This window comes from Sinocyclocheilus anshuiensis, unplaced genomic scaffold (assembly GCF_001515605.1).
Source record: "Sinocyclocheilus anshuiensis isolate Anshui unplaced genomic scaffold, SAMN03320099.WGS_v1.1 scaffold810, whole genome shotgun sequence".
Lineage (NCBI taxonomy): Eukaryota > Metazoa > Chordata > Actinopteri > Cypriniformes > Cyprinidae > Sinocyclocheilus > Sinocyclocheilus anshuiensis.
In genome coordinates this window covers 358,157-381,489 of record NW_015542409.1, presented here as the reverse complement: position 1 = coordinate 381,489, position 23,333 = coordinate 358,157, and the positions used below count along the sequence as shown (strand labels likewise).

The 23,333-nt window shown below is 37.1% G+C and overlaps 2 protein-coding genes across 2 annotated transcripts in view; both read left to right on the top strand.

Moving 5' to 3' along the window:
• LOC107693216 (otoferlin-like) overlaps positions 1–17,085 on the top strand; it is a 53,445-nt gene extending 36,360 nt beyond the window's left edge. Inside the window, exons 16-47 of the mRNA XM_016492509.1 lie at positions 121–229; positions 356–545; positions 780–900; positions 1,039–1,139; positions 1,240–1,330; positions 1,412–1,528; positions 1,610–1,762; positions 1,881–2,070; positions 2,185–2,309; positions 3,010–3,144; positions 4,031–4,192; positions 4,435–4,506; positions 4,729–4,848; positions 4,974–5,135; positions 5,206–5,368; positions 6,256–6,410; positions 6,626–6,655; positions 6,762–6,896; positions 6,990–7,065; positions 7,509–7,648; positions 7,871–8,008; positions 8,095–8,232; positions 8,309–8,436; positions 8,545–8,715; positions 9,031–9,191; positions 9,277–9,419; positions 9,665–9,753; positions 10,812–10,910; positions 12,641–12,882; positions 13,074–13,252; positions 13,430–13,530; positions 16,899–17,085. Of these exons, the coding sequence (XP_016347995.1) occupies positions 121–229; positions 356–545; positions 780–900; positions 1,039–1,139; positions 1,240–1,330; positions 1,412–1,528; positions 1,610–1,762; positions 1,881–2,070; positions 2,185–2,309; positions 3,010–3,144; positions 4,031–4,192; positions 4,435–4,506; positions 4,729–4,848; positions 4,974–5,135; positions 5,206–5,368; positions 6,256–6,410; positions 6,626–6,655; positions 6,762–6,896; positions 6,990–7,065; positions 7,509–7,648; positions 7,871–8,008; positions 8,095–8,232; positions 8,309–8,436; positions 8,545–8,715; positions 9,031–9,191; positions 9,277–9,419; positions 9,665–9,753; positions 10,812–10,910; positions 12,641–12,882; positions 13,074–13,252; positions 13,430–13,530; positions 16,899–17,085 (4,323 nt within the window). The remainder of the gene's footprint in view (positions 1–120; positions 230–355; positions 546–779; positions 901–1,038; positions 1,140–1,239; positions 1,331–1,411; positions 1,529–1,609; positions 1,763–1,880; positions 2,071–2,184; positions 2,310–3,009; positions 3,145–4,030; positions 4,193–4,434; positions 4,507–4,728; positions 4,849–4,973; positions 5,136–5,205; positions 5,369–6,255; positions 6,411–6,625; positions 6,656–6,761; positions 6,897–6,989; positions 7,066–7,508; positions 7,649–7,870; positions 8,009–8,094; positions 8,233–8,308; positions 8,437–8,544; positions 8,716–9,030; positions 9,192–9,276; positions 9,420–9,664; positions 9,754–10,811; positions 10,911–12,640; positions 12,883–13,073; positions 13,253–13,429; positions 13,531–16,898) is intronic.
• A 1,106-nt stretch (positions 17,086–18,191) lies between these two features.
• The window catches only part of LOC107693218 (protein disulfide-isomerase A6-like), a 6,520-nt gene continuing 1,378 nt past the window's right edge, over positions 18,192–23,333 (top strand). Inside the window, exons 1-10 of the mRNA XM_016492510.1 lie at positions 18,192–18,326; positions 18,831–18,975; positions 19,313–19,370; positions 19,698–19,824; positions 19,931–20,037; positions 20,120–20,250; positions 20,425–20,539; positions 20,774–20,914; positions 21,514–21,598; positions 23,100–23,172. Coding sequence (XP_016347996.1) covers positions 18,311–18,326; positions 18,831–18,975; positions 19,313–19,370; positions 19,698–19,824; positions 19,931–20,037; positions 20,120–20,250; positions 20,425–20,539; positions 20,774–20,914; positions 21,514–21,598; positions 23,100–23,172 — 998 coding nt within the window. The 5' untranslated portion in view covers positions 18,192–18,310. The remainder of the gene's footprint in view (positions 18,327–18,830; positions 18,976–19,312; positions 19,371–19,697; positions 19,825–19,930; positions 20,038–20,119; positions 20,251–20,424; positions 20,540–20,773; positions 20,915–21,513; positions 21,599–23,099; positions 23,173–23,333) is intronic.

The following is a 23,333-nucleotide window of genomic DNA, read 5'->3' as shown; positions in this document are numbered from 1 at the left end:
TATGTTATTTGTTACTATCCCTTGTATGTTATTTATAACACTTTTTATGTTATAAATAAAATCAATCACAGCTATTTGGATGTAATTCTGACCTTAAAAGATCTTTTTTTTTTCTATCAGAGTGCCACAGGGAAGATGGAGGAGTTTTTCCTTTTTGGGTCGTTCTTGGAGGCCACAATGATAGACAGAAAAATTGGAGATAAACCCATCAGCTTTGAAGCCACTATCGGTGAGCTGAGGTCAAACACCTGTGAGGTCTCTTTTCAAAACATTTAGTATTTCTGTATGCTTCAGTAAATTCAAAACATCAAAAATAACATTTACAGCACCACATGTACACAATTTTTCCACTTAGGTAACTATGGTAACCAGATTGATGGAGTGAGCAAGCCTGCATCAGCAAAGAAGAAGAAAGAGGGTGGAGGGGAGAGTGAAGAAGAGGAGACTGAGCTCATCCATAACTCCAGCGATGAAGAGGCAGAGGATGATGGAGATTTGACATCTGTGCCGTCCACCCCTCCTATGAAACCAGTTATTACTGACAGGTCAGAGGTTTGAGAAAGGAAAATGATCATCAAATGATGAGTCATCAAACTGTCTAAAAATGGCTTTGAGAAAACACTTTACACTGTTAGTATAACAGAAGTGTTCTCTGACTGAAAATCACTCTCATAGGCAACTTTATTATGTGTAGTTTGTCAAAATCACACTTAAAAAAAATAAATAAATAGATAACTCTACATCTAGGAACTGAACTATCCATTTTGCTCTCTTTACAGAAATTACTTCCACTTGCCTTACTTTGAAAAGAAACCCTGCATTTACATCAAGAGCTGGTGGCAAGACCAGAGGAGACGGCTCTACAACTCCAATATAATGGACAAGATTGCAGATAAACTGGTCAGGCTCCCCCTTTAATTGCTATCTGACTGTTAAACTGTCAATCTCCTCCTTCGAAGCAGTTCCTTTACAGTTATTTTTGTAAAATCGGACAGTATTATACTGTTTAAGCATGTGCATGTCTGTCTTTGTAAACAGGAGGAAGGTCTGAATGATGTTCAAGAAATCATAAAAACAGAGAAGGCATATCCAGAACGCAGACTTCGAGGTGTTTTAGAGGAGCTTAGCACAAGTTGCAGGTGAGAGAATGTTAAAGATCATCTAAACAATCGAAGTTAAAGTATATACAGCACAAAATCACAATCAGCAATCTTTTTTCTCTATTCTCCACAATTTAAGCCGATTTGTTACACTGGCAAACAAAGATCAGAATCTATCCGGAAGAACCAAGCTGGACAAAGAGAGGCTCAAGTCCTGCATGAGAGAGTTGGTACGCCTACACACCCTATATGGTCTCAGCTTGGACATTAAGAACTGCTGATGGGTTATTAAATGGTTATAATGTTCATAGGAGAGTATGGCTCAGCAGGCGAAGACTATCCGCTCACAGGTGAAGAGAAACACGGTTCGAGACAAACTCAAGCTAGTGTTCAGTTTCCTTCACAGGCTTCGTTTCCTGGCAGATGAGGTAGAAGAAATCACATCCCCTTACTACTCCATTCACATTGAGCAACACAGACTTAATGTTTTCTTGTTAATTTCCTTTAAGCCCCAGCACAGCATCCCTGATGTGTTCATATGGATGATTAGCAACAACAAACGCATAGCGTACGCCCGCATTCCCTCCAAAGACATACTCTACTCAATTGTTGACGAAGAGATGGGAAAAGACTGTGGGAAAGTTAAAGCTGTTTTTCTCAGGGTAGTTTCCCATTTTCATGTCTTTCTTCATCTGAATAAACATGTTAGTTTGAAGGAATTAAATTAGGTTGGATATTATTGATGTAAACATTCTGCATCGGTGCTTGTGTTCATTATAGCTGCCTGGAAAGAAAGGCTTTGGGCCTGCTGGCTGGACAGTTCAGGCTAAACTGGAGATGTATTTGTGGCTGGGGTTGAACAAACAGAGGAAGGACTTCTTGAGCGGCCTCCCTAGCGGCTTTGAAGAAAACAAGGCTACGAAGGGAACAGGCATACAAGCTGTTCTTCCCATCAGCCTGGTTTATAACAGTAAGATTATTAAATACTTTAAATATGATCTAATGTTGTTTTTTTTTGCTTTTGTTTGCATGTATGTTATAACATGTACAGTATGTGATAAGTGACCCTCAACTTGTTCTGTAGTGAAGCAGGTGTTTCAGCTGAGGGCCCACATGTATCAGGCTCGCAGTCTGTTTGCTGCTGACAGTAGCGGCCTGTCTGACCCTTTTGCAAGGGTTTTCTTCTCCACCCACAGCCAGGTGACAGAGGTGAGTGTGTGTTGGAGTCTTTGGTTATGAGTGTGCATTTTCAGCTTGGCTGTCTTTGCTGTCTGTGAACAAATACAGTGGGTGCTGTTTTTGTATGTAGGTGATTCTAAAGTTAGGGGCATTTTACTTAAAGGAATAGTTCACCCAAAAATTTTAACTGGATGGAAACGTACTCACCCTCAGGCCATCCAAGTTGTAGATTAGTTTCTTTCTTCTTTGGAACAGATTTGGAGAAATTTAGCATTCCATCACTTGCTCACCAATGGATACTCTGGAATAAATGTGTGCTGTTAGAATGAGAGTTAATCTTAAATCTTAAGTTAAATTAAAAACATCACAATAATCCACAAGTAATCACACAAGTAAATATAAACATTTAAAAAATGTTTTGCAGTGATTCTAATTACAATTACTGCAATTGTTTGTTATAATTGTTTTTATTTATAAATTGTACACACGAATGCAAAATTAATTAAAAATGTTGATGTTCTCAATTAAACGTTTAACAGCGGACTTGGGAACATTTCAGCACTCTTTAAAATGAGGAAAACATAATTAAAGGGACACATTAAAATGTCTAAAGCTGTTATAAAATCTGACCTTTAAAACTAGAATTATTGTTTTTTAATTTTGGTTAAAGGAGAGAAAGGTTCTCGTAATTGATGAATCATCCATGAACATTTTTGTATGTATATTTCAGGTCCTCAGTGAGACTCTTTGTCCTACATGGGATCAATTGCTTGTGTTTGATAATGTTGAACTCTACGGTGAGGCTGGGGAACTCCGTGATGATCCACCAATCATTGTCATTGAACTGTATGACCAAGACACTGTGGTAAGTTTGTATTGCAAAACCCAAGTCTTATAAATATAGAAAATTAAATGTCATTGTTTGCTAGTTCAGCGCACATTTCTGTTGACATTATTCTCTCCATGTATGAGTCATATTAAAATGTGCCCTATTATCCTGACTTGATGTTTCTTCCTGTTTAAAATGTTCTGGTCCTGGCCTTTTGTTGGACGACATTCTGGCTAAGTAGAGTGTGAACACTTATTTCAACACTGCTGTCAATCTGTGTTTGTATAGCTGAATTCAACAAGGCATGCAAGAAGTGGGATTGCTTGGGTCCCAAAAACAAGATCAGATAATTTCCCTTACATACATGGTGATAAAAACACCTGTTTCCTGTGGTGATAAACTGCCTCTTGCATTCCCTTGGTTGTGACAGTTCAGAGGGTTTACATTTTTTTTTTCTTTGTAGTTGTAGTCTCTACAGTAGTTTGTAGTAATCATTGCTGTGGTTTATTTCATTGACAGCTGAGGGCCAAGGTCAGACATAGCATTAATTATCCTTTTTTTAATATTTAGAGAGTGATTGAGCACAGATGAAGAAACCAAACTCCAAGTAGAATTTGACTTTTGTGAATGCAATCTTTTATGTTCAACATTTAATAAAAATATTCATAATTGACAACCAAAGCTTGATTTTCAGATCTTAAAGCCCCAGCAATACAGTAGCCATGATGTGCAAGTGGTTTTACAAGGAATGTGGCCACACTGACCCCTGGTGTTCAGAGACAGTATTGTAACTAGTGGGTTTTTTTGTGTGTGTGCTATGATTTGCAAGTGGTTTTACAAGGAATGCGGCCACACTGGCCCCTGGTGTTCAGAGGCAGAACTGCAACTGGTGTTTTTGTGTGTGTTTGTTTGTGGCATCCAGGGGAAAGCTGAGTTCATTGGGCGAACATTTGCAAAGCCACTAACTAAGATGGTTGATGAACACTACGGACCCCCACGGTTTCCCCCCCAGCTGGAGTACTATCAGATCTACAGAGGAAACTGCGCTGCAGGAGATCTGTTGGCTGCTTTTGAGCTACTGCAGGTACAGGCGGTACACAGTGGCTGTGATCAACTTGTATATACTCCAATCTTGTGTGGACTCTCAGTCAATGCTTGGCCTATCTACTCGTAAATGTTGCTTGAATAGCACAGATGCAGATCGCTCTTTCTCTTTTCCTCCCACTTGTATTTGATTCTTGATCTTTTCATGTGATTTCTCATTTCATTTTTCCATAATCCTCCATCCCATCTTTCTGCTGTACTCTGCCACGGCAACTTTAACAGATTCCTTACGATGATGAGGAGATCAGGAGGGCCCTTATTGCTGTCCATGACTTTGCTGTACCTCAGATCAAGGTGCAATAAACAAAATAACAGTTCCCCCTCTGTAATTCTGCTTTGTTTTCCATTCTTGTGTAAGTGACTCCATCCTCTTTGCTATTGCTGGGCTTTGGCTTTTTTCCTGGTTTACAAGACATGGTAGAGGTTTGAAATTAAAATGAGTATTTAATCAGTATTATTAGTCAGTAATTCCTTCAGTCTTTTATCAGTTAATGACATATATTTGTTTATCCATAGATTGGTCCAGCAGGACGGGCAGCTCTTCCTCCAATTGATGGGCCGACTGATTCTGACCGTGGACCCATTCTTCCTGTTCCATTGGGCATACGACCAGTTCTCAGCAGATACCGTATAGAGGTGAAAGCACCACCACAGAGAGCCGCAACCACAATTTGATTGTTAACAACTGTTTTACTATACTTGTAGCTCATGTTATTTTTTGCATCACTATTGTTGAGCTCATGGTCTTTATTTCTCTCCAGGTCCTGTTTTGGGGTCTGAGGGACCTTAAAAGAATCAATCTGGCTCAGGTGGACAGGCCTCGTGTGGACATCGAGTGTGCAGGGAAAGGAGTTCAGTCAGCCCTCATTCAGAACTACAAGAAGAATCCTAACTTCAGCACATTAGTGAAGTGGTTTGAAGTGGTGAGTGAAATTATATATGTAACGAAAATTCTCCACTTCATTTCTGATTTAAATCAGGCTTGTGCTGCAGGATCTGCCAGAAAATGAGCTACTTCATCCACCACTCAATATTCGGGTGGTGGACTGCAGGGCATTCGGTCGCTACACCTTGGTGGGGTCTCATGCCGTGACCAGCCTTCGCAAGTTCATCTACAGCCCCCCAGACAAGACTGCTAACAACTGGGCTCACACCGGTACCTGTCATATACAAATATACTCACTGTAAATCTGTTAAATAACATAACATACAATATAATAAACCTCTCCTTATGATCTCCTAATTAATATTTGTACAGAAATGTATTTGTTGCATTTCAATGATAGTTAAATCCCACCAAAGACCACAACTAATTTTACATTTGTTAAACATCCCATCTGCATTTATTTATAAATACATTACGCAAATCGGCCAAGTTTCACTCATTATTGTATAAACTTTTATGCTTTATGCCACAATGTGTGAGTAACAGCCTATTGTCATCTGGCTCAGGTACCAGATTTGTGAGATGATGATACTGTACAACAATGCGTTTTTGTTTGTTTGTTTGTTTTACCAGATATTGCACATCCCTATTTATACATCAAGCAATTAAATTATAATTGCTTACACTACTTTTTAAAGGTTTGGAGTCAGTAAGATTTTTTGTTTGTTGTTTTTTAAAGAAATTTATTCAGCAAGAGCACGTTTAATTGTTACAATTAAATGACAATAGTTACAATTATATTGTTACAAAAGATCTCTATTTCAAATGCATTTTAAAATATATTAAAATAGAAATATTTCACAATATTATTGTTTCTACTGTATTTTTGATCAAACAAATTCAGATAAATTGTGAGAGACTTTCAAAAACATTTAAAAAATCTTACCAACCCCAACCTATTTAAATGGTAGTGTATATAAGAAAACTTTTATTTTAAATTCTTGATAACAGACTACATCTTTTTTTCCAGCTGTTCTGACTTTTCATTCCTTTTCTCTATTCCTTCTTCCTCTGATCTCTTCACGGTCTTATCCTTTCTGTCCTGGTGCTGGTCTTGTGTCATTGACTGCTTTATAATATGACCCTGCCCACACCAGCTAGACTGGCCAATGGCTACATGGCTCTCACGAATGGGGCATCTCATTCCCGCCCCCAATCCCGTCCCATTTCTCATCCCTCAGGTGATATTGTGGTCAATATGGACCCTGAACCCAACATTAAGAAGATGGACACAGTTGTCAAGATTGATGCTGTGAGTAGATATGCCATGCTGTGAGAACACGCTGTTATGGTTTAGAATACTGCTCTGCTTGGTGTGTTTTTGTTCCAACTGTGGTTCTGTTTGTTTTAGTGTTTTAAGGTTAGTGCACCAACAGTCATATGATGTGTATGCTAGTACACTATTGTAGAATCTGTTGTGGATGTTGTTTGTATTTGATGTATGTTTGTGTGGCCCTGTCCTTGTAGACCACCGATGCTGTTGTTAAAGTTGACTTGGTGAGTCTTGGTTTGGTTCAGACAGATGTAAATGTTTTGATTTTATTGGATTAACATTACAAATGTAACCACATTACATTTCAAATTAAATCATTTGTATTAACAGAATGAGGATGAGAAGGAGAAAGAGAAAAAGAAAAAGAAGAAAAAGAAAGGAGAAGAAGTGGACGAGGAGGAGCCTGATGAGAGCATGTTGGACTGGTGGTCCAAATACTTTGCCTCAATAGAGACTATGATGGAGGTGGGAGGGACTTTAAGCAGTTTTTATCCTTTACGTTTGATATATATTGTCATATTGTAATATTTAACTGCAATATACTTAATGTGAATGCAGAATCTCAGAGCCCAGGAGGCCGCTCTGGCAGAGGCAGAGGAAAGAGAAGATTTGGAGATAGCAGCAGAGAGTGCAGGTAACCACAGAGTTTAACATGGACTTGGCGTCATGTTTCTGAGTAAAACTAATGTTCTGGTTAGGAATGTGTTCAGATTAGCACTGTCATCCCAAATCCATTTCCATTGTAGACATGACATGAACCCATTATTATTTTTTTTTTCATGCCATGAACGTTGGACACAAACATTTAGAAACTATTAATAATCTCCAATTTGGGAACTAATTTTCCCACATATTCTTTTAATTAAATTGAATTTTAATGTATTTGTTCCTTCATACTTTAAGGGGATCCATCTAGTAAATGTATATATAATCTATATGTACTTTAAAATAACTCATGGCTTGAAGCATCATCCTTCAGTACAAACTTCCATTCAGACTGGCATTGTAGGTGTTGTGCTCACACGTTTCTCATTTCCTCATTTCCATCCGTACCTACCCATTCACCCCTAACCTCAGAGATCAAAGCTGATGACTTTCCTATGAAAGGCACCAAACCCAAGGAGAAGAGCAAAGACAAGAAGAGCTCCAAGGACAAAAAGAAGAACCATGATGGCACAGAAAAACGACCTCCAAAACCAAAAGTTGATGAACTCATGGTCAGTGCTTCTTCTTGAAAATGTTAGCCCACAGTGGTTGTGTTTTTCATTTTTGCTGTATTATAAACATTCATTTAAAAGTTACTGTTCAAAAGTTTGGAGTCACAGAGTTCAAAAATGCAAAGACTTCCTGACCCCAAAATTTGGAACATACATTAGCTAAACTGTGCTCTGTAGCAGTTTATCCTTATTTTAGTGTAAATATAAACACCTTTATCTCAGGTGTACAATAAAGAGCTGGAGAGTGAGTTTGGTAGCTTTGAGGACTGGCTCCACACCTTCAACCTGTATAGAGGAAAGGCTGGAGACGATATTGACCACAATGTGGTTGATGATGACAGGATTGTGGGCAGATTCAAGGTAAGAATATATAATGTATAAATCAGGCTTCAGAGATAAAGTATGAACATCTTATTTTGATTTGAATCTGTCTCCTTATGAACCAGGGCTCCCTCTGTATGTATAAACTTCCACTGTCTGAGGAGATCACCAGGGAGGCAGGATTTGACCCAAACATGGGCATGTTCCAAAGTATTCCTCACAATGACCCTATCAATGTTCTCATAAGGATTTATATCATTAGAGTGAGTGAATTCAGCTTTGAATTGTAAGTGTTATTCATACGGCACTGTCTCTAAAGTAACATGACTCTCTTCCCAGGCCACAGACCTGCATCCTGCAGATATAAATGGTAAAGCAGACCCTTATATAGTCATTCGATTGGGAAAGTCAGAGATTCGGGACAAGGAGAACTACATATCCAAGCAGCTAAATCCTGTCTTTGGAAAGTGAGTAGGCTATACTACTGTAAACCAACCAAATCAATAAATTGGTTAAAGTTCAAACAAGAAAATAATTTCTTGAAAGCACACTCTCCTCTCTTTCCTGTCCTTAAGGTCATTCGACATAGAGGCTACATTCCCAATGGAGTCCATGCTGACGGTTGCAGTATATGACTGGGATTTGGTTGGAACTGATGACCTGATTGGTGAGACTAAGATTGATTTGGAGAACCGATACTACAGCAAACACAGAGCCACATGTGGCTTTGCATCCAACTACTCTGTGTGAGTACTTTCTTTCTTGTACTTTCTATTAAGTTATCAACACATTGAGCATGAACCTCTCAAATCTTTATAGAACAACATGTTAAAGCATTTTATTTATGGGGATGTCAATCAATACATTCATTTTACATGATGTAACAATTCATAAAATTAATCACAATTAATTGCATATATCAACATTTATAAATGTGATGATAATAATAGAGCAGCCATATCCAGCATAATCCATTCAGTTGAGTTTCCAAGGCAGACATCAAGTCGTTATAATTAACGTGTTAAATTTTTATTTTTTTTTTTCACTGTGAAACCATCCAGCCATGGTTACAATGTATGGCGGGACCCTCAGAAGCCAACTCAGATCCTTGCTAAGTTGTGCAAAGAAGGTAAATTGGACGGACCCCACTATGGACCTGGTGGGAAGGTCAAAGTTGCAAACCGCATCTTTCTTGGGCCAACAGAAATTGAGGATGAGAGTGGTGAGACATTTTCAGAGCTCATGTTACAGAGTTTATGTTTTCTCTGATCATATATGAAAAGACATCAATTTCGTTTGGCTTACAGGTCTGAAGAAGCAGACAGAAGAACACTTGGCTCTTACGGTTCTTAGGCATTGGGAGGAGATACCACGTGTTGGTTGCAAACTCATCCCTGAGCATGTGGAGACCAGACCGCTCCTCAACCCAGACAAGCCAGGCATAGAGCAGGTACGCAAGAGTCTGCAACAAAATACCACTGTGATTACCAAGGACATACTCCAAGGTTCACCAAGTGGCCTTGATGAATTTTCCATCATTGGTAACACAATTCACAGCAAGAATAAACAACTGCATCAACTTTAGCAGATGCAGTTAATTTATTTTTGCGTGTTCAATGAGGAAACATAAATGAACATTGTAAAATAAAAAATGTAATGTAACTATAAGCTCCTCGAAATTTCACAATCTCACAGGGAAGGATTGAAATGTGGGTGGACATGTTTCCTATGGATGTACCAGCACCAGGACCAGCCATTGACATATCACCACGCAAACCAAAGAGGTAGATGATTCTGTTCAGTGTCTCGACTTTTGTTGCTTTTCCTTAATTTGTTGCAGTTAAGGTATTAATGTTTTATTTGTACATAATGTTGCCTTAATGCTTACATGTTTTTTCCTTAAAGTCTCTAGGTACATGGAACAAAATGTCATGTTTGATATGTGCATCAGTGAGTGTAGCCTCACTGAGGATTAGACAAAAAATAGGAAGCTTTAATAATCAGTCATGCTGAGATCACATACTCACTCTTGGATCATTACACCCTTAAGCAAGGAACAGATTGCTTTGTTTTCTGGACTGCTTGTGCAATTAATATTCTTTGGATGACTTAAAAGCTTTGGATGAAGAACTGGCTGTGAATGGTGAATTGCCAAACTACAGAATGTCTTTTTATCTCACTTAGTTTTTGTAATTGTTTGCTATAATGATTTTTAACTGCGTTTACAGTAACTACAGTGATGCTACTGTGATTCAGCTAAACAGATGACAAACTCTTTCACCAAAAGTTGTAGCTAAAACACATCCTCCTGGTTCTTTTTGCTCTCATACTTACTCTGCCAGCTTCACGCCTCTCATTTTTTCATGTTAATCATCTACTGTAAAGAATCTGCCAATTTTTAATAAGGCCTGTACTGTGAAACTGTGCTACTTTAGTCTGAGATATTTATTCGCTGCAAAAAGTCAAAATGTGCAGTTGCACCTTATTGACATAAATATAAGAGGCTATTTGCATATTCAATATCATTATACAAAAGTGTGCACTTACTAAATTCTAAAAAGGTAAAGTCATTTCAGGGGAAGAGCAGACGATTACGTTTCGATCAAAGATTACAAAGACAAATTTGAATCAATTACAAGAACAGGAACCTGCATTAAGAAAGTAAAAAGGATCATGTTGACTGCAGTTTTTAATCTGATCAAATTATTTTGGTCATATTAATAATAATAGTCTTAAATAATATTTTTTCGTTTGAATCTAACAAGTTACTGTAGTTTAGATTTTTTGGGTTAAAACACTTTTTACAGTGTGAGATGATGATCCCATTTTTTTCATCTCCCAGATATGAGCTCAGGGTGATAATATGGAATACTGACGAGGTAATTCTGGAAGACGATGATTACTTCACAGGGGAAAAGTCCAGTGACATTTTTGTGAGGGGGTAGGTATGGGCAGGTGTGTGAAAAGTGTGTGGTTTAATCGGTCACCTTTGTTTGTTTGTTTCTGTTTCCTTTTGTTGTTCGTCTGTGTTGTTGCGTTCGGTGTTATTTTGTCTATCCCTCCTCCCTGTCATTGCTGTGCTGTTATCTAGCTTTGAGCTTCGTGTTATTATTTGGAACACTGATGACGTAGTTCTAGAGGACGATGCTTTCATGACAGGAGAGAAGATGTCTGACATCTATGTCAGGGGGTAAAGACGATACGATCGCATGGCTTGAATGCTCTGCTCACCGCCTGCAGAAATCTGCACCTGCCCCTTCCATTCACAACTAATAAACAAATACCACCCTCCATACAGATTCAAGTTAAACGGGACCATATCATTCAAAATGATGCTGCTTTCTAGTTACCACCTCTAAATTCTTTGTATAATATTATTTCAAATGAATTCAATTGGCTGTAAAGTTGAATTCCTCATAAATATATAATAATTGGTATGGTCTTGGTTTATAGAGCCATTTTTGTTTAGTTTGTCTTGGGGACTGAGATGTCTTCATCAAATACTGCATGAAAGCATAAGATATGTCTGTTTGCATGCCAAAATCTACTTTTATAATCTGACATGCGACATTTGCATACCAACATGTTGCTTAAGGGTCTGTCTCGAGAACTTAATCTGTCTATTTTGAAAAGTTACACATACAAGTATGCATGTATTGGATCCACATAGTTGGCTACTAATGGTTCAAATAAATACATAATACAGTAGCTCTATATGATGTAATGCTGTTGGGACAGGCTATCCTTTCAAACTGGTAAGCTCTGCAGATCGATGCCTCACAACTTAAAGGAATAGTTCACAAATATATTCAAATTTGCTTAAAATGTACTTACCATCAAGTCATCCAAGATGTACATTTTCATCCAAGATTTATTTTCTTCATCAGAATAGATTTTTGAGAAATGTAACTTTATCACTAATGGATCCTCTGCAGTAAATGGGTGCCGTCAGAATGAAGGTCCATACAGCTGATAAAAAACACCTTATTAATTCACAACTCTAGTCCATCAGTTAACATCTTCTGAAGTGAAAGGCTGTGTGTTTGTAAGAAACAAATAAAATGCTACATTTCTCCAAATCTGTTCCGATGTGGAAACAAACTCACCTATATCTTGGAAGACCTGTTACATTTTCGGCAAAAAAGTTTTTGGGTGAACTAGTCCTTTAAGTGCAGAAAATTGACTAGATGTCAGGTCAGACATCCCTTTTTCTTTTCTATTTCCAGAAAATTAACCTGTGATTTATATGCACTCTTTCAAATGATGTTATCAAAAAGTAACAAGCACATAACTCTTCTAAGTCATGCATTAACCATCTACTTATTCCCTGCGCTTTATTATACAAATATAATAATTTGGACCTCATTAAAATGTTTAATAACACCTACTGTAACTGCAATGACCATGGGGTAGAATTTGGATTATTTCATTTTTTCCCCCAGTTTTCTGACGCAGTATTGGAGTAGATATGTATAAATACTATTTTATGCATGTTATCTATTCAGTATTTTTGTATATATATTTCACACATTATACAAGTATATAAATGCACTCTTTTTGTGCATGTTTTGTCATGCGACTTACACAAGAAATCACTGATGCTTGTATATTTTTTGTATGAATATTAAAATCGTGTTGCTTTTAACAATTGAAAATCGTCTCCCTGCTCAGCTGGCTAAAAGGACAGCAGGAGGATAAACAGGACACAGATGTGCATTATCACTCTCTAACTGGGGAAGGAAACTTCAACTGGCGCTTTGTTTTCCCTTTTGACTATCTCATGGCTGAGGAGAAGATAGTCATCTCTAAGAAGGAATCCATGTTTTCCTGGGATGAGACCGAGTACAAGATTCCTGCTCGACTCACCCTTCAAGTATGGGATGCTGACCATTTCTCCGCAGATGACTTCCTGGGTATGTTCACAATTCAGAAAGACAAAAAAAAGAACAATTATTAGATATTTATGACTTACTGTATGCAAGTCATGTACTGAAGATAATTTTGGCTTTGAAGAATAAACACATTTTTGTAATTAATGCTCAGTTTAAAGTGTTTAATTCCAATTTAAAATAATTTTTAATGCTCTCTGTGTTTATTTTTGCAGGTGCGATTGAGCTGGACTTGAATAAGTTTCCCCGTGGGGCAAAAACAGCTAAGCAGTGCTCTCTCAACATGGTTCTCAAAGAGCATGAGCTGCCAACCATCTCCATCTTCAGACAGAAAAGAGTGAAGGGCTGGTGGCCATTTGTGGCCCGGGATGAGAATGATGAATTTGAGCTCACAGTGAGTAAATATAATGAATAAAATAAATGAAAAATACTAAAACAGCCATTTCATTACCAGAAACAATTATTACCCAAATGTTATTTTACATTTGCTTGATAATTTGCCAGCATGTGGTGTATTGAAATGATTGCATAAGATTACCTCATTAACATTCTAACCATGTCGTGCTTGCAGGGGAAAGTGGAGGCAGAGCTCCATCTATTGACAGCAGAGGAGGCAGAGAAGAATCCGGTCGGCCTTGGGCGGAATGAACCTGAGCCACTTGAGAAACCAAAGTAAGACATAAAGCCGCTCATGTACATAAACATTTGTAAACAGTAGTTTTAGTGTGTGAATAAATATGCAATATATCATATCATATCATATATACCGCAGAGTAGACTATGAAAGCCTGTTTCTGCCTTAAGAGTAAAAAATAAAAAGGTAATTGTGAGATTTAAGTTTAAAATAAGAAAAAAGTAAGAAATAAAGTTGCATGCAGGTACACTACTATTTAAGTTTTTTTTTTATGGATTTGAAAGAAGTCTCTTATGCTCACCGAGGTTATGTTTATTTAATCCAAAATACATTAAAAACAGTAATGTTGTGTAATAATATTACAATTTAAAATAAGAGTTTTCTTTTAATATATTTTAAAATGTAATTTATTCCTGTGATGCAAAGCTGAATTTTCAGCAATCATTACTCCAGTCTTCAGTGTCACATGATCCTTTAGAAATCATTCTAATTTGGCGCTCAAAAAACATTTCTTATTATCAATGTTGAAAACCATTTATGTTGACGCTTTTGTGGAATCTATGATAAATTTTTAGAATTGTTTGAATAAAAGCTCAAAACAATAGCAGTTCTTTGAAACAGAAATATTTTGTATGTCTTTACTGTCACTTTTTATTAATTTAATGAATCCTCCCTGAATTAAAATATGAATTTCTTGAAAAAGGTTTAGTGACCCCATGGCAGTGTATAAAATTACAATTTTTATTAAGTAACATTGTGAGATATAAAGTTGCAATAATACAGTAAATAAATAAATTCACAATGACCCTTTTCTTTTTACTCTGAGGCAGAAACAGGCTTAACATAGTAGCCAACATACATGGAGTATTTCGGGCATACAGTCTAACTGATGAGGATGTGCTAATTATACAGCTATAGAAAGGAGACATAAAGAGTGTCATATAAATACTGTAGATAATTACAGGTATGGCACAAACACTGACACATGAAGTGGGCTTAAGTCAGAAGCATTCTCTCCAGTGAAGAATGCCCCTCTGAAACTGTTAACTTCCCTTTCTAATACTCCCACTCTCCTTTTTCACATCCTTCCTTCCTTCTGTGATTGCCCTTTCCTCCGCTTACCCTTTCCTGTTCATTTCCTTAATTCCAACCCCCATTCCTGATTTGGAAAAAGTCGTCCAGACACCAGTCTAATGTGGTTCATGAACCCTCTGAAGTCCATACGATACTTCATTTGGCACAACTACCGCTGGCTGATCCTGAAGGCTCTGGCCCTGCTGCTCCTCCTTCTCCTCGTTGGGCTCTTCCTCTACTCTATTCCCGGATACCTGGTCAAGAAACTCCTAGGGGTGTGAGGGGAGATGGGAAGACCACCGGTAGCCCACTCTCACTGCCTCTGTTTTCTCTGCTTTCCGTCTCTCTCTCTCTGAGCCATTCACAGTGTATTTCTGTCTTTTTGTTACTCATACCATATTTAAAGGCCTACAGCGTGGACCAGAGGGATTGTGGGTGATAAAGTGTTTTCCATTTTGTCATTCCTCTATCATCTCATCTCTTTCTTATGGCATATCTGTGTGTTGTTGTACTTTGTGGTTGTCTGTTTGGGCAAAGATTTGAATTATGAATTTTATTTGATTTATAGTCTATCGTCTGCTACTGTGCTTTCTGAACTTACCTTTGTTGCCTGATGTGTCATTGTACTGCTCTGAGCTCAGTCCACTGCAAATTTACAGTATCATGCACATACTCGGTAGTCCTAGGCGAATATTTTTACCAGCTCTGTGGGATAGTTTACACAAAAATGAAACATTTTGTCATCGTTTATTTACTCACCCTCATGTTGTTCCAAACTTGTATGACATTTCCTTTCCTATATGAAACACAAATGCAATAAAAAGAGCAACCTAATGTTGTTTTGACCCCATTTATTTTAATTGCATTGCCAAAAAACATTCTCCAAAATATATTCTTTTGTGTTCAGCAGAAGAAATAAAGTCATACAGGTTTGAAAAGACGAACACATTTTCATATTGAGTGAACTATCCCTTTAAATGGATAATATGCCTTTAAGAGATTTTACAACTTCGCAGTCATCGTACTAACCACTAACATCTGTATTACCTCTCTTCCTCCATCATCCATGGTTTCACTTTTCAACTCACCACCTCTTACCTGCAACCCCTTCACCACCTCAATCACAGCCGGCCTGACACCACCTTCCTGTGGTTTCTGAGCCCGCTGAAGGCCATCCGCTACCTGATATGCAACCGCTACAAATGGCTCATCATCAAGATCGTCTTGGCTCTGCTGCTGCTGATCATGGTGGGCCTGTTTCTCTACAGCATGCCAGGCTATCTGGTCAAGAAGCTACTCGGGGCCTAAAGAGGGGTCAAAAAGTTTCATTTGAGAGATTCGGATTTGACCTTGCCCTCTGAAGTGGCCCTTTTCTAATATGTGGTTACAATTTGCAGCACTTCTTTTATTTTTAAACAACATCTTAAGAGTTTACCGTCCCTCATAGTTGCACTCTAAGCATAACGTATCAAATATCTTGACTTTTTCAGTATCAATTTGCATGTCTAACCCAAAAAAAGATCAATTAACTTATCTTTCTATTTGTACATTTCAAGAATAATTGGTCATAGGGAGAAAAGGAAAGCAGGGAAGTGTCTATTTTTGGTACGGAATTCAGTAAACTGGATTGATTTCTGGTATTCGTTCGAATGTTGATATAAATGCATTGCTTCAGATTGTTGGATTGGATTTTGTTGTTATTGTCTACATGTGTATGTGTCGCTGCTAGAAGCACAATAAGCATGCAAGGTTGTCTAAAGAAAGATGACTTGTTCATCAGTAGCTACAATCTGAAAAATATTATGATAGGGTTGCAGGCCTCATATATACAGTATGTAATTTGATTACACTTTGCCTTGATGTTTGCACTTTCAGTCCATGACACAAATCTTCTGCACTCCAGTAACATAATGTAGTTTATCCTTTAGAGAAACACCGACACTAGTAGGGGAATGATGTTTCATTTGACATTTCAAGCTTTAGCAACACAATAGAATGCTATTTCTTATATTTCCTACTGTTGTTTTGCTTGCTGTGTACATTTACTTGGTATGTACATGTTTGCGTGCTATTTAATGTTTCTCTATTTAATGAATGGTAAATTTGACCATGGACCTGTTTGCACTGATTTTGGCTTGTTTATATAAAAAGAGTGTATTTTTAATTCTTGTTTACAAGTGTGCAATATGGATTGATTTATTTATTTTTGTCAGTATGAAGACTTAATAAAATGAACTCATTGAAATAAAACACTGAACATGTTTTTTTCCATACTGTGGGTATGCATGTGTGTGAGAGAGTTTACAGTATAACCCTGTTCTCTTTCACACAGTCGTCCGACTACCAGCCTGTCGTGGTTGTTGAGTCCCATACGGGTGACCTGCATAATGTGTTGGCAGCAGTATAAATTGGCAACAGTGGTGACTCTGCTCAGCATAACCGGACTGATCTTTTTGGGCCTCCTGCTCTTTTCACTACCTTCAGCTTTCATCCAGAAGATCTTCAACATCTCTGGATAATTTCCTGGTGCCAGCACAAAGCAGGTTATTGAAATGGATGGCATCACTTATAAGCATTGCTGATTAAATGCAATTTATTGCTAATTTAAGGTAAATATGAGATAATCTGTCTGTTAAGAATATTATTAAAAATAGGATTAAATGTTGGTGTTTGGCACTTGACAAGAGACGCTTACCCATCAAAGGCTTTTTATTGGATGGATGTTTCTTCAACTATGAGCTCTTTTGCCATTGGTTTATTGGTCATTGGTTTAATTATTTTGTCTAATTACAAGGTAACAGTGTTTATACATGCATCACAGGAAAATTCTGTCATTCATTTTAGTCATTTATTTCTGAAAGTCATGAACTTATCCACCACATTTCAACCTAGGCACAGTATTGTGACAATATTCTATGCTAAAACTGATGGAAATTACATTTTAAACATTTTAACGGAATAAAATGGTCGACCTCGAGTTGCTAAAGCAAATTTCATTGTTGACAATTTATGTACCACAAATAGTTATATAATAGCTATTTTCAGGCTATTTGCGTGTAATTTTACAAAATTACAGCTTGATTGGGAATGTCACAAAAAGAGACTCGATTAAAAACATTGAAATTTGCTAGTTTTATTAAAACTACCCCTGAGACATTATTAGCAGATGAACACGTTTATATATTTTTATACTCTAGTTTGAGTAAGAATGCATCTTAAAGTAATTTATTCACTATTATGTTATTTTTATAATATTGTGGCTGAAATTAAAATATTTCTTTAACCGTGCGACTTGGTTTCTATTTATTATTGCATGCATCTTAATTTATATAACGTAAATAACAAGTATGCATATGCTCTTTATCTTATATTAAAATAGATCACGTGGATGCAGGACAATGGAAAATTAAATTGCAACGTTATGTTATCATCATATCTATTACTTTTATTATAGTACATAACTACTTTAGTACCTTTTATAAAACAAATTTAGTACCTCCCTCCCAGCCACTGTACTTCACCGAGGCGCAGAACTACACGTCGACCTCCTATTGGCTGAGCTCGTCTCTGGGTGGAGGCGGGCCAATCAGCGCGGGCCACGGTGCGACTGTGTTGTGTTGGTACGCTGCTGGTTGGAGACCGGCTGTGTGATGCGCTGAATGAGGTGGAGAGTTCACGCGGCGCACACAGCACTGCACAGCCTGAACAACTGAACGGTATATTGACTAGGCACAGCGAACAACCATGCGAGCGTTCTTAGGTGAGTTATAATGATAAAATGCGTGAACTCAGCTGTAGAGTGGCGTTTTATCGACAAAAAATGCGTGTGAGGTGGTGTGGAGAGCCTAACTTTAGTTAACGTGTAGAATTGCAGTGTGAAGGATACAGGTTATTGTGATAAAAGGGAAAGCAAAACATTCTGTAAAACGAACTGAAGAGTGTTTTAGAAAGCTTCGGTTTACATAGAATGCATAAATGTAGCATTATAGTATAGTTAAACATGCAGAGTGAGTAATGGTGGTTGGGCCTATAACGTTACATTACAGCAAATTCATCTCCATATTGCATGAGACCAATTTCGTGTTCATATTGAGATTCTGCAGTCATCCCTTGTATGTGCTTAGAGTCTGGAAGAGTCTGGAAGTGTTTCATTCTATGGTTCTTGTTCTTACAGAAAGATGCTGCATTGTTTTAGTTTTTTTTTAATAAAGCTGATGAAATCACCTGATGCTCCAGTATTGATGCTCCTTCTTTATGTTCTCAGGCGTGTTGGCGTGTTCTCTGACTGTGCTCTCTGTCCACGGTCTCTACTCTGCCAGTGATGATGTGGTTGAACTCAACCCCTCTAACTTCAACAGTGAAGTCATACAGAGTGACAGTCTCTGGCTGGTCGAGTTTTATGCCCCCTGGTAAGTTGTAAGAGTGTGGTGAAACCCGGATATGTGTCACTCCTAGAGATCTCTAGATCTGTAGTTACAGATCAGGTTACTGTCTGAAATACTGGTGCTGAATCAGCCCAATCTGTTGCTTTCTAAGCAGTATATACACTGTGCAGTGTTTGTTGAAACCATAGTTTAGTTATTCTTCTCTAGTATTTTCATGATTTGCATGTCAATAGTTTTAGTTTGCATATGATGCATAATACAGTTGTGAGCATCATTATTAGACCTGTGTGGTTATACGTTTCATGATAGTGTTTAGATGTTAATGTTCAATATCTGACATCATCTTGTTTTTGTTTTTAAGGTGTGGTCACTGCAAGAATTTGGCTCCTGAATGGAAGAAAGCAGCCATGGCTTTAAAGGTAAATTCTGAATTTAAGAATCGTTGAATAAATTATTACTTTTATTCTGATCAAATAAATGCAGCCCGAGTGGGCATTGAGATTTGTTTCAAAATGTGTTTTTAATTAGTTGTTAATTATTAGGATTAATTATTTTAATTGCTTAGAAGTACTATGTGTTGTTAAGGAACCATGCTTGTTCAATGGAATATGTGTCCTCATTTATTGTTCTGAATATTTCTAAATATTTAATAAGTGACCTGCCCCATTGCAGTTAATTGGATGAATCTAAAAGTAAAAAAAAAAAAAAAAGGATTTATTGTTGGTGCCATTTGTGTTGTGGTACAGGGCATTGTGAAGGTGGGCGCTGTGGACGCAGACCAGCACAACTCCCTGGGAGGCCAGTATGGAGTCCGCGGCTTCCCAAGTATCAAGATCTTCGGAGCCAACAAACACAAACCAGAGGATTACCAAGGTTCAATACTGCATCTTCATAAAACATCTTGGCATGCACACAAAGAAAACATTTTATGGCAATGTGAAAGTCTGTTTTTCTCTCTCTCTATCTCTCTCTGTGTTAGGTGGCCGTAGCAGTCAGGCCATTGTAGATGCAGCTCTGAATGCTCTCCGCTCGCTGGTCAAAGACAGACTTGGTGGAAAGACTGGAGGCACAGACTATGGCAAACAGGTATGGAAGCCCACATGATGAATTTGTTGCTATATTGTTACATTTGCATTTTGATTGACTCTTTGGGTTCTGTTGTGATCAGAGTGGAGGCGGTGCCGGCAATAAGAAGGATGTGGTGGAGCTGACCGATGATAACTTTGACCGTACCGTGCTGGACAGTGATGATGTCTGGATGGTGGAGTTCTTCGCCCCCTGGTGTGGACACTGCAAAAAGTATGTGTCTCGTGTACATCATAAGACCCGTCTGTCTGTCATTCCACTGAAATAGTACCTGACATGCTGTGGCATGCATTATTTAAGCGCTTCAATTATTTACATGGATTCAAAGACAATGAAATTCCTCTGCCAGCTGGGCTTTCCCCTGTTGACTTTTTTTAATGTTTCCAGTCTTGAGCCGGAATGGACGGCAGCTGCCACAGAAGTCAAAGAGCAGACAAAGGGTAAAGTGAAACTGGGTGCTGTGGATGCTACTGTTCACCAGGGCTTGGCGAGCCGCTATGGGGTACGTCTGATGTATATCACTTATTTAATGTCTTTGAATATAAACAATTATTATATTGTCTGTAGTTTCATGTGATATCCCAACAAATAATATTAATCAGTTTTGGACACTGAACATTTTTGTTGAATATCTGCTGTTCTTTATTTTAGTCTGTGTTCTATTTTTTGTCCTCTGGTTTTTGGGTTCACTAATTGCATCTGGACTTGCTGTCATTTCTGCTGGTTTTATTGTTAGATTCGAGGATTCCCTACCATCAAGGTCTTTCGTAAAGGAGAGGAGCCAGAGGACTATCAGGGGGGACGTACCCGATCTGACATAGTTGCTCGTGCCATGGACCTTTACTCTGACAACATCCCTCCTCCAGAGCTTCAAGAGGTGAGTTTTCTCTTCTATTTTTAATAGGATAGAAGAGTATTGTTTAACTAGTGTTTTATATTGTTAGTAGTAATTAGTTTATTTTGTAACATAATAGGCATTGTAACTTGTATAAAAAATATTTGTGACCCTGGACCACAAAACCAGTCTTAAGTCGCTGGGGTATATTTGTAGCAATAGCCAAAAATACATTGTGTGGGTCAAAATTATCGATTTTTCTTTTATGCCAAAAATCATTAGGATATTAAGTAAAGATCATGTTACATGAAGATATTTAGTAAATTTCCTACAGTAAATATATTAAAACTTAATTTTTGATTAGTAATATGCATTGCTAAGAACTTCATTTGGACAAATTTAAAGGCGATTTTCTCAATATTTAGATTTTTTTGCACCCTCAGATTCCAGATTTTCAAATAGTTGTATCTCGGCCAAATCTTGTCGTATCCTAACAAACCATACATCAATGGAAAGCTTATTTATTCAGTTTTCAGATTATGTATAAATCTCAATTTCGAGAAATTGACCCTTATGACTGGTTTTGTGGTCCAGGGGCTCATTTGGGTTGGTTTATATTCATGTGATTTTATTTCCTTTAGATTTTGAATGAAGACGTTTTGAAGAAAACCTGCGAGGACTATCAGCTGTGTATCATATCTGTGCTGCCTCACATTCTAGACACAGGTGCGTTTCGGTGGCAACTATAAAACAAAAATACTTTTTTTGCTTATCATTTGATAATCCTCTTAAACGGAATGATTCACTCGGGATGCACAATATACTGGAACTGTATTGGTTATTGTCTAATATTACCGATTGTTATTTTATATATTGGTCAGTATTTAATATTTAATTATGCATGCTTATTTACTAATTTATTCTGTCATCTAATGTTCACTTAAAGTACATTTTTAAAAAAGGACTAAAAACGGTTAAATATACAGTATAATGTTGTGTCTCATTTCACTTTTTGCATTTAAAGTTATTGATTTTTAGTTTTTATTGATTTATTTTTTTTAATTTACACAAAATATTATATAATTTCAGTACCAGCCATTTATCAGATACCAGCCATAATAAATTAATAAATTCATGTGGTGGTCATTAAAAGTGATCACTTCAGTTTATAACACTGTGTATGATACAAATGTATTAGTAACATGATGCATTTAATCAATATTTAGATTTTTTTGCACCCTCAGATTCCAGATTTTCAAATAGTTGTATCTCGGCCAAATCTTGTCGTATCCTAACAAACCATACATCAATGGAAAGCTTATTTATTCAGTTTTCAGATTATGTATAAATCTCAATTTCGAGAAATTGACCCTTATGACTGGTTTTGTGGTCCAGGGGCTCATTTGGGTTGGTTTATATTCATGTGATTTTATTTCCTTTAGATTTTGAATGAAGACGTTTTGAAGAAAACCTGCGAGGACTATCAGCTGTGTATCATATCTGTGCTGCCTCACATTCTAGACACAGGTGCGTTTCGGTGGCAACTATAAAACAAAAATACTTTTTTTGCTTATCATTTGATAATCCTCTTAAACGGAATGATTCACTCGGGATGCACAATATACTGGAACTGTATTGGTTATTGTCTAATATTACCGATTGTTATTTTATATATTGGTCAGTATTTAATATTTAATTATGCATGCTTATTTACTAATTTATTCTGTCATCTAATGTTCACTTAAAGTACATTTTTAAAAAAGGACTAAAAACGGTTAAATATACAGTATAATGTTGTGTCTCATTTCACTTTTTGCATTTAAAGTTATTGATTTTTAGTTTTTATTGATTTATTTTTTTTAATTTACACAAAATATTATATAATTTCAGTACCAGCCATTTATCAGATACCAGCCATAATAAATTAATAAATTCATGTGGTGGTCATTAAAAGTGATCACTTCAGTTTATAACACTGTGTATGATACAAATGTATTAGTAACATGATGCATTTAAGTATTATTACTGTTATAGTTTGAATATTATGTACTATTATATTTTAATTATTAGTTTATATGTTTTAATTAAGTTTTATTTATATATATATATATATATTTTATGCTGTATTTTACTTACTGAAAATAATTTGTAATAGTTTGGATAGACAGTAACAACGCTGTTCATTTGTGGAAGCGAAGCTCAAACTGCATTTTCTCTATGCTTGCAGGTGCATCTGGAAGAAACTCTTACCTGGAGGTGATGAGGATGATGGCAGACAAATACAAGAAGAAGACGTGGGGGTCAGTGTTTTCAGTCTCAGTACAAGTTGAGATCAGTCTGCCCATAAATAACACCAGTACATGTCACTGCTTGTGTGCCAGAGATGAGACTTTAGGGAATAGAGTGGGATACAGTCACACACATCACACTCTTCTCTCTCTCTCTCTCTCTCTCTCTCTCT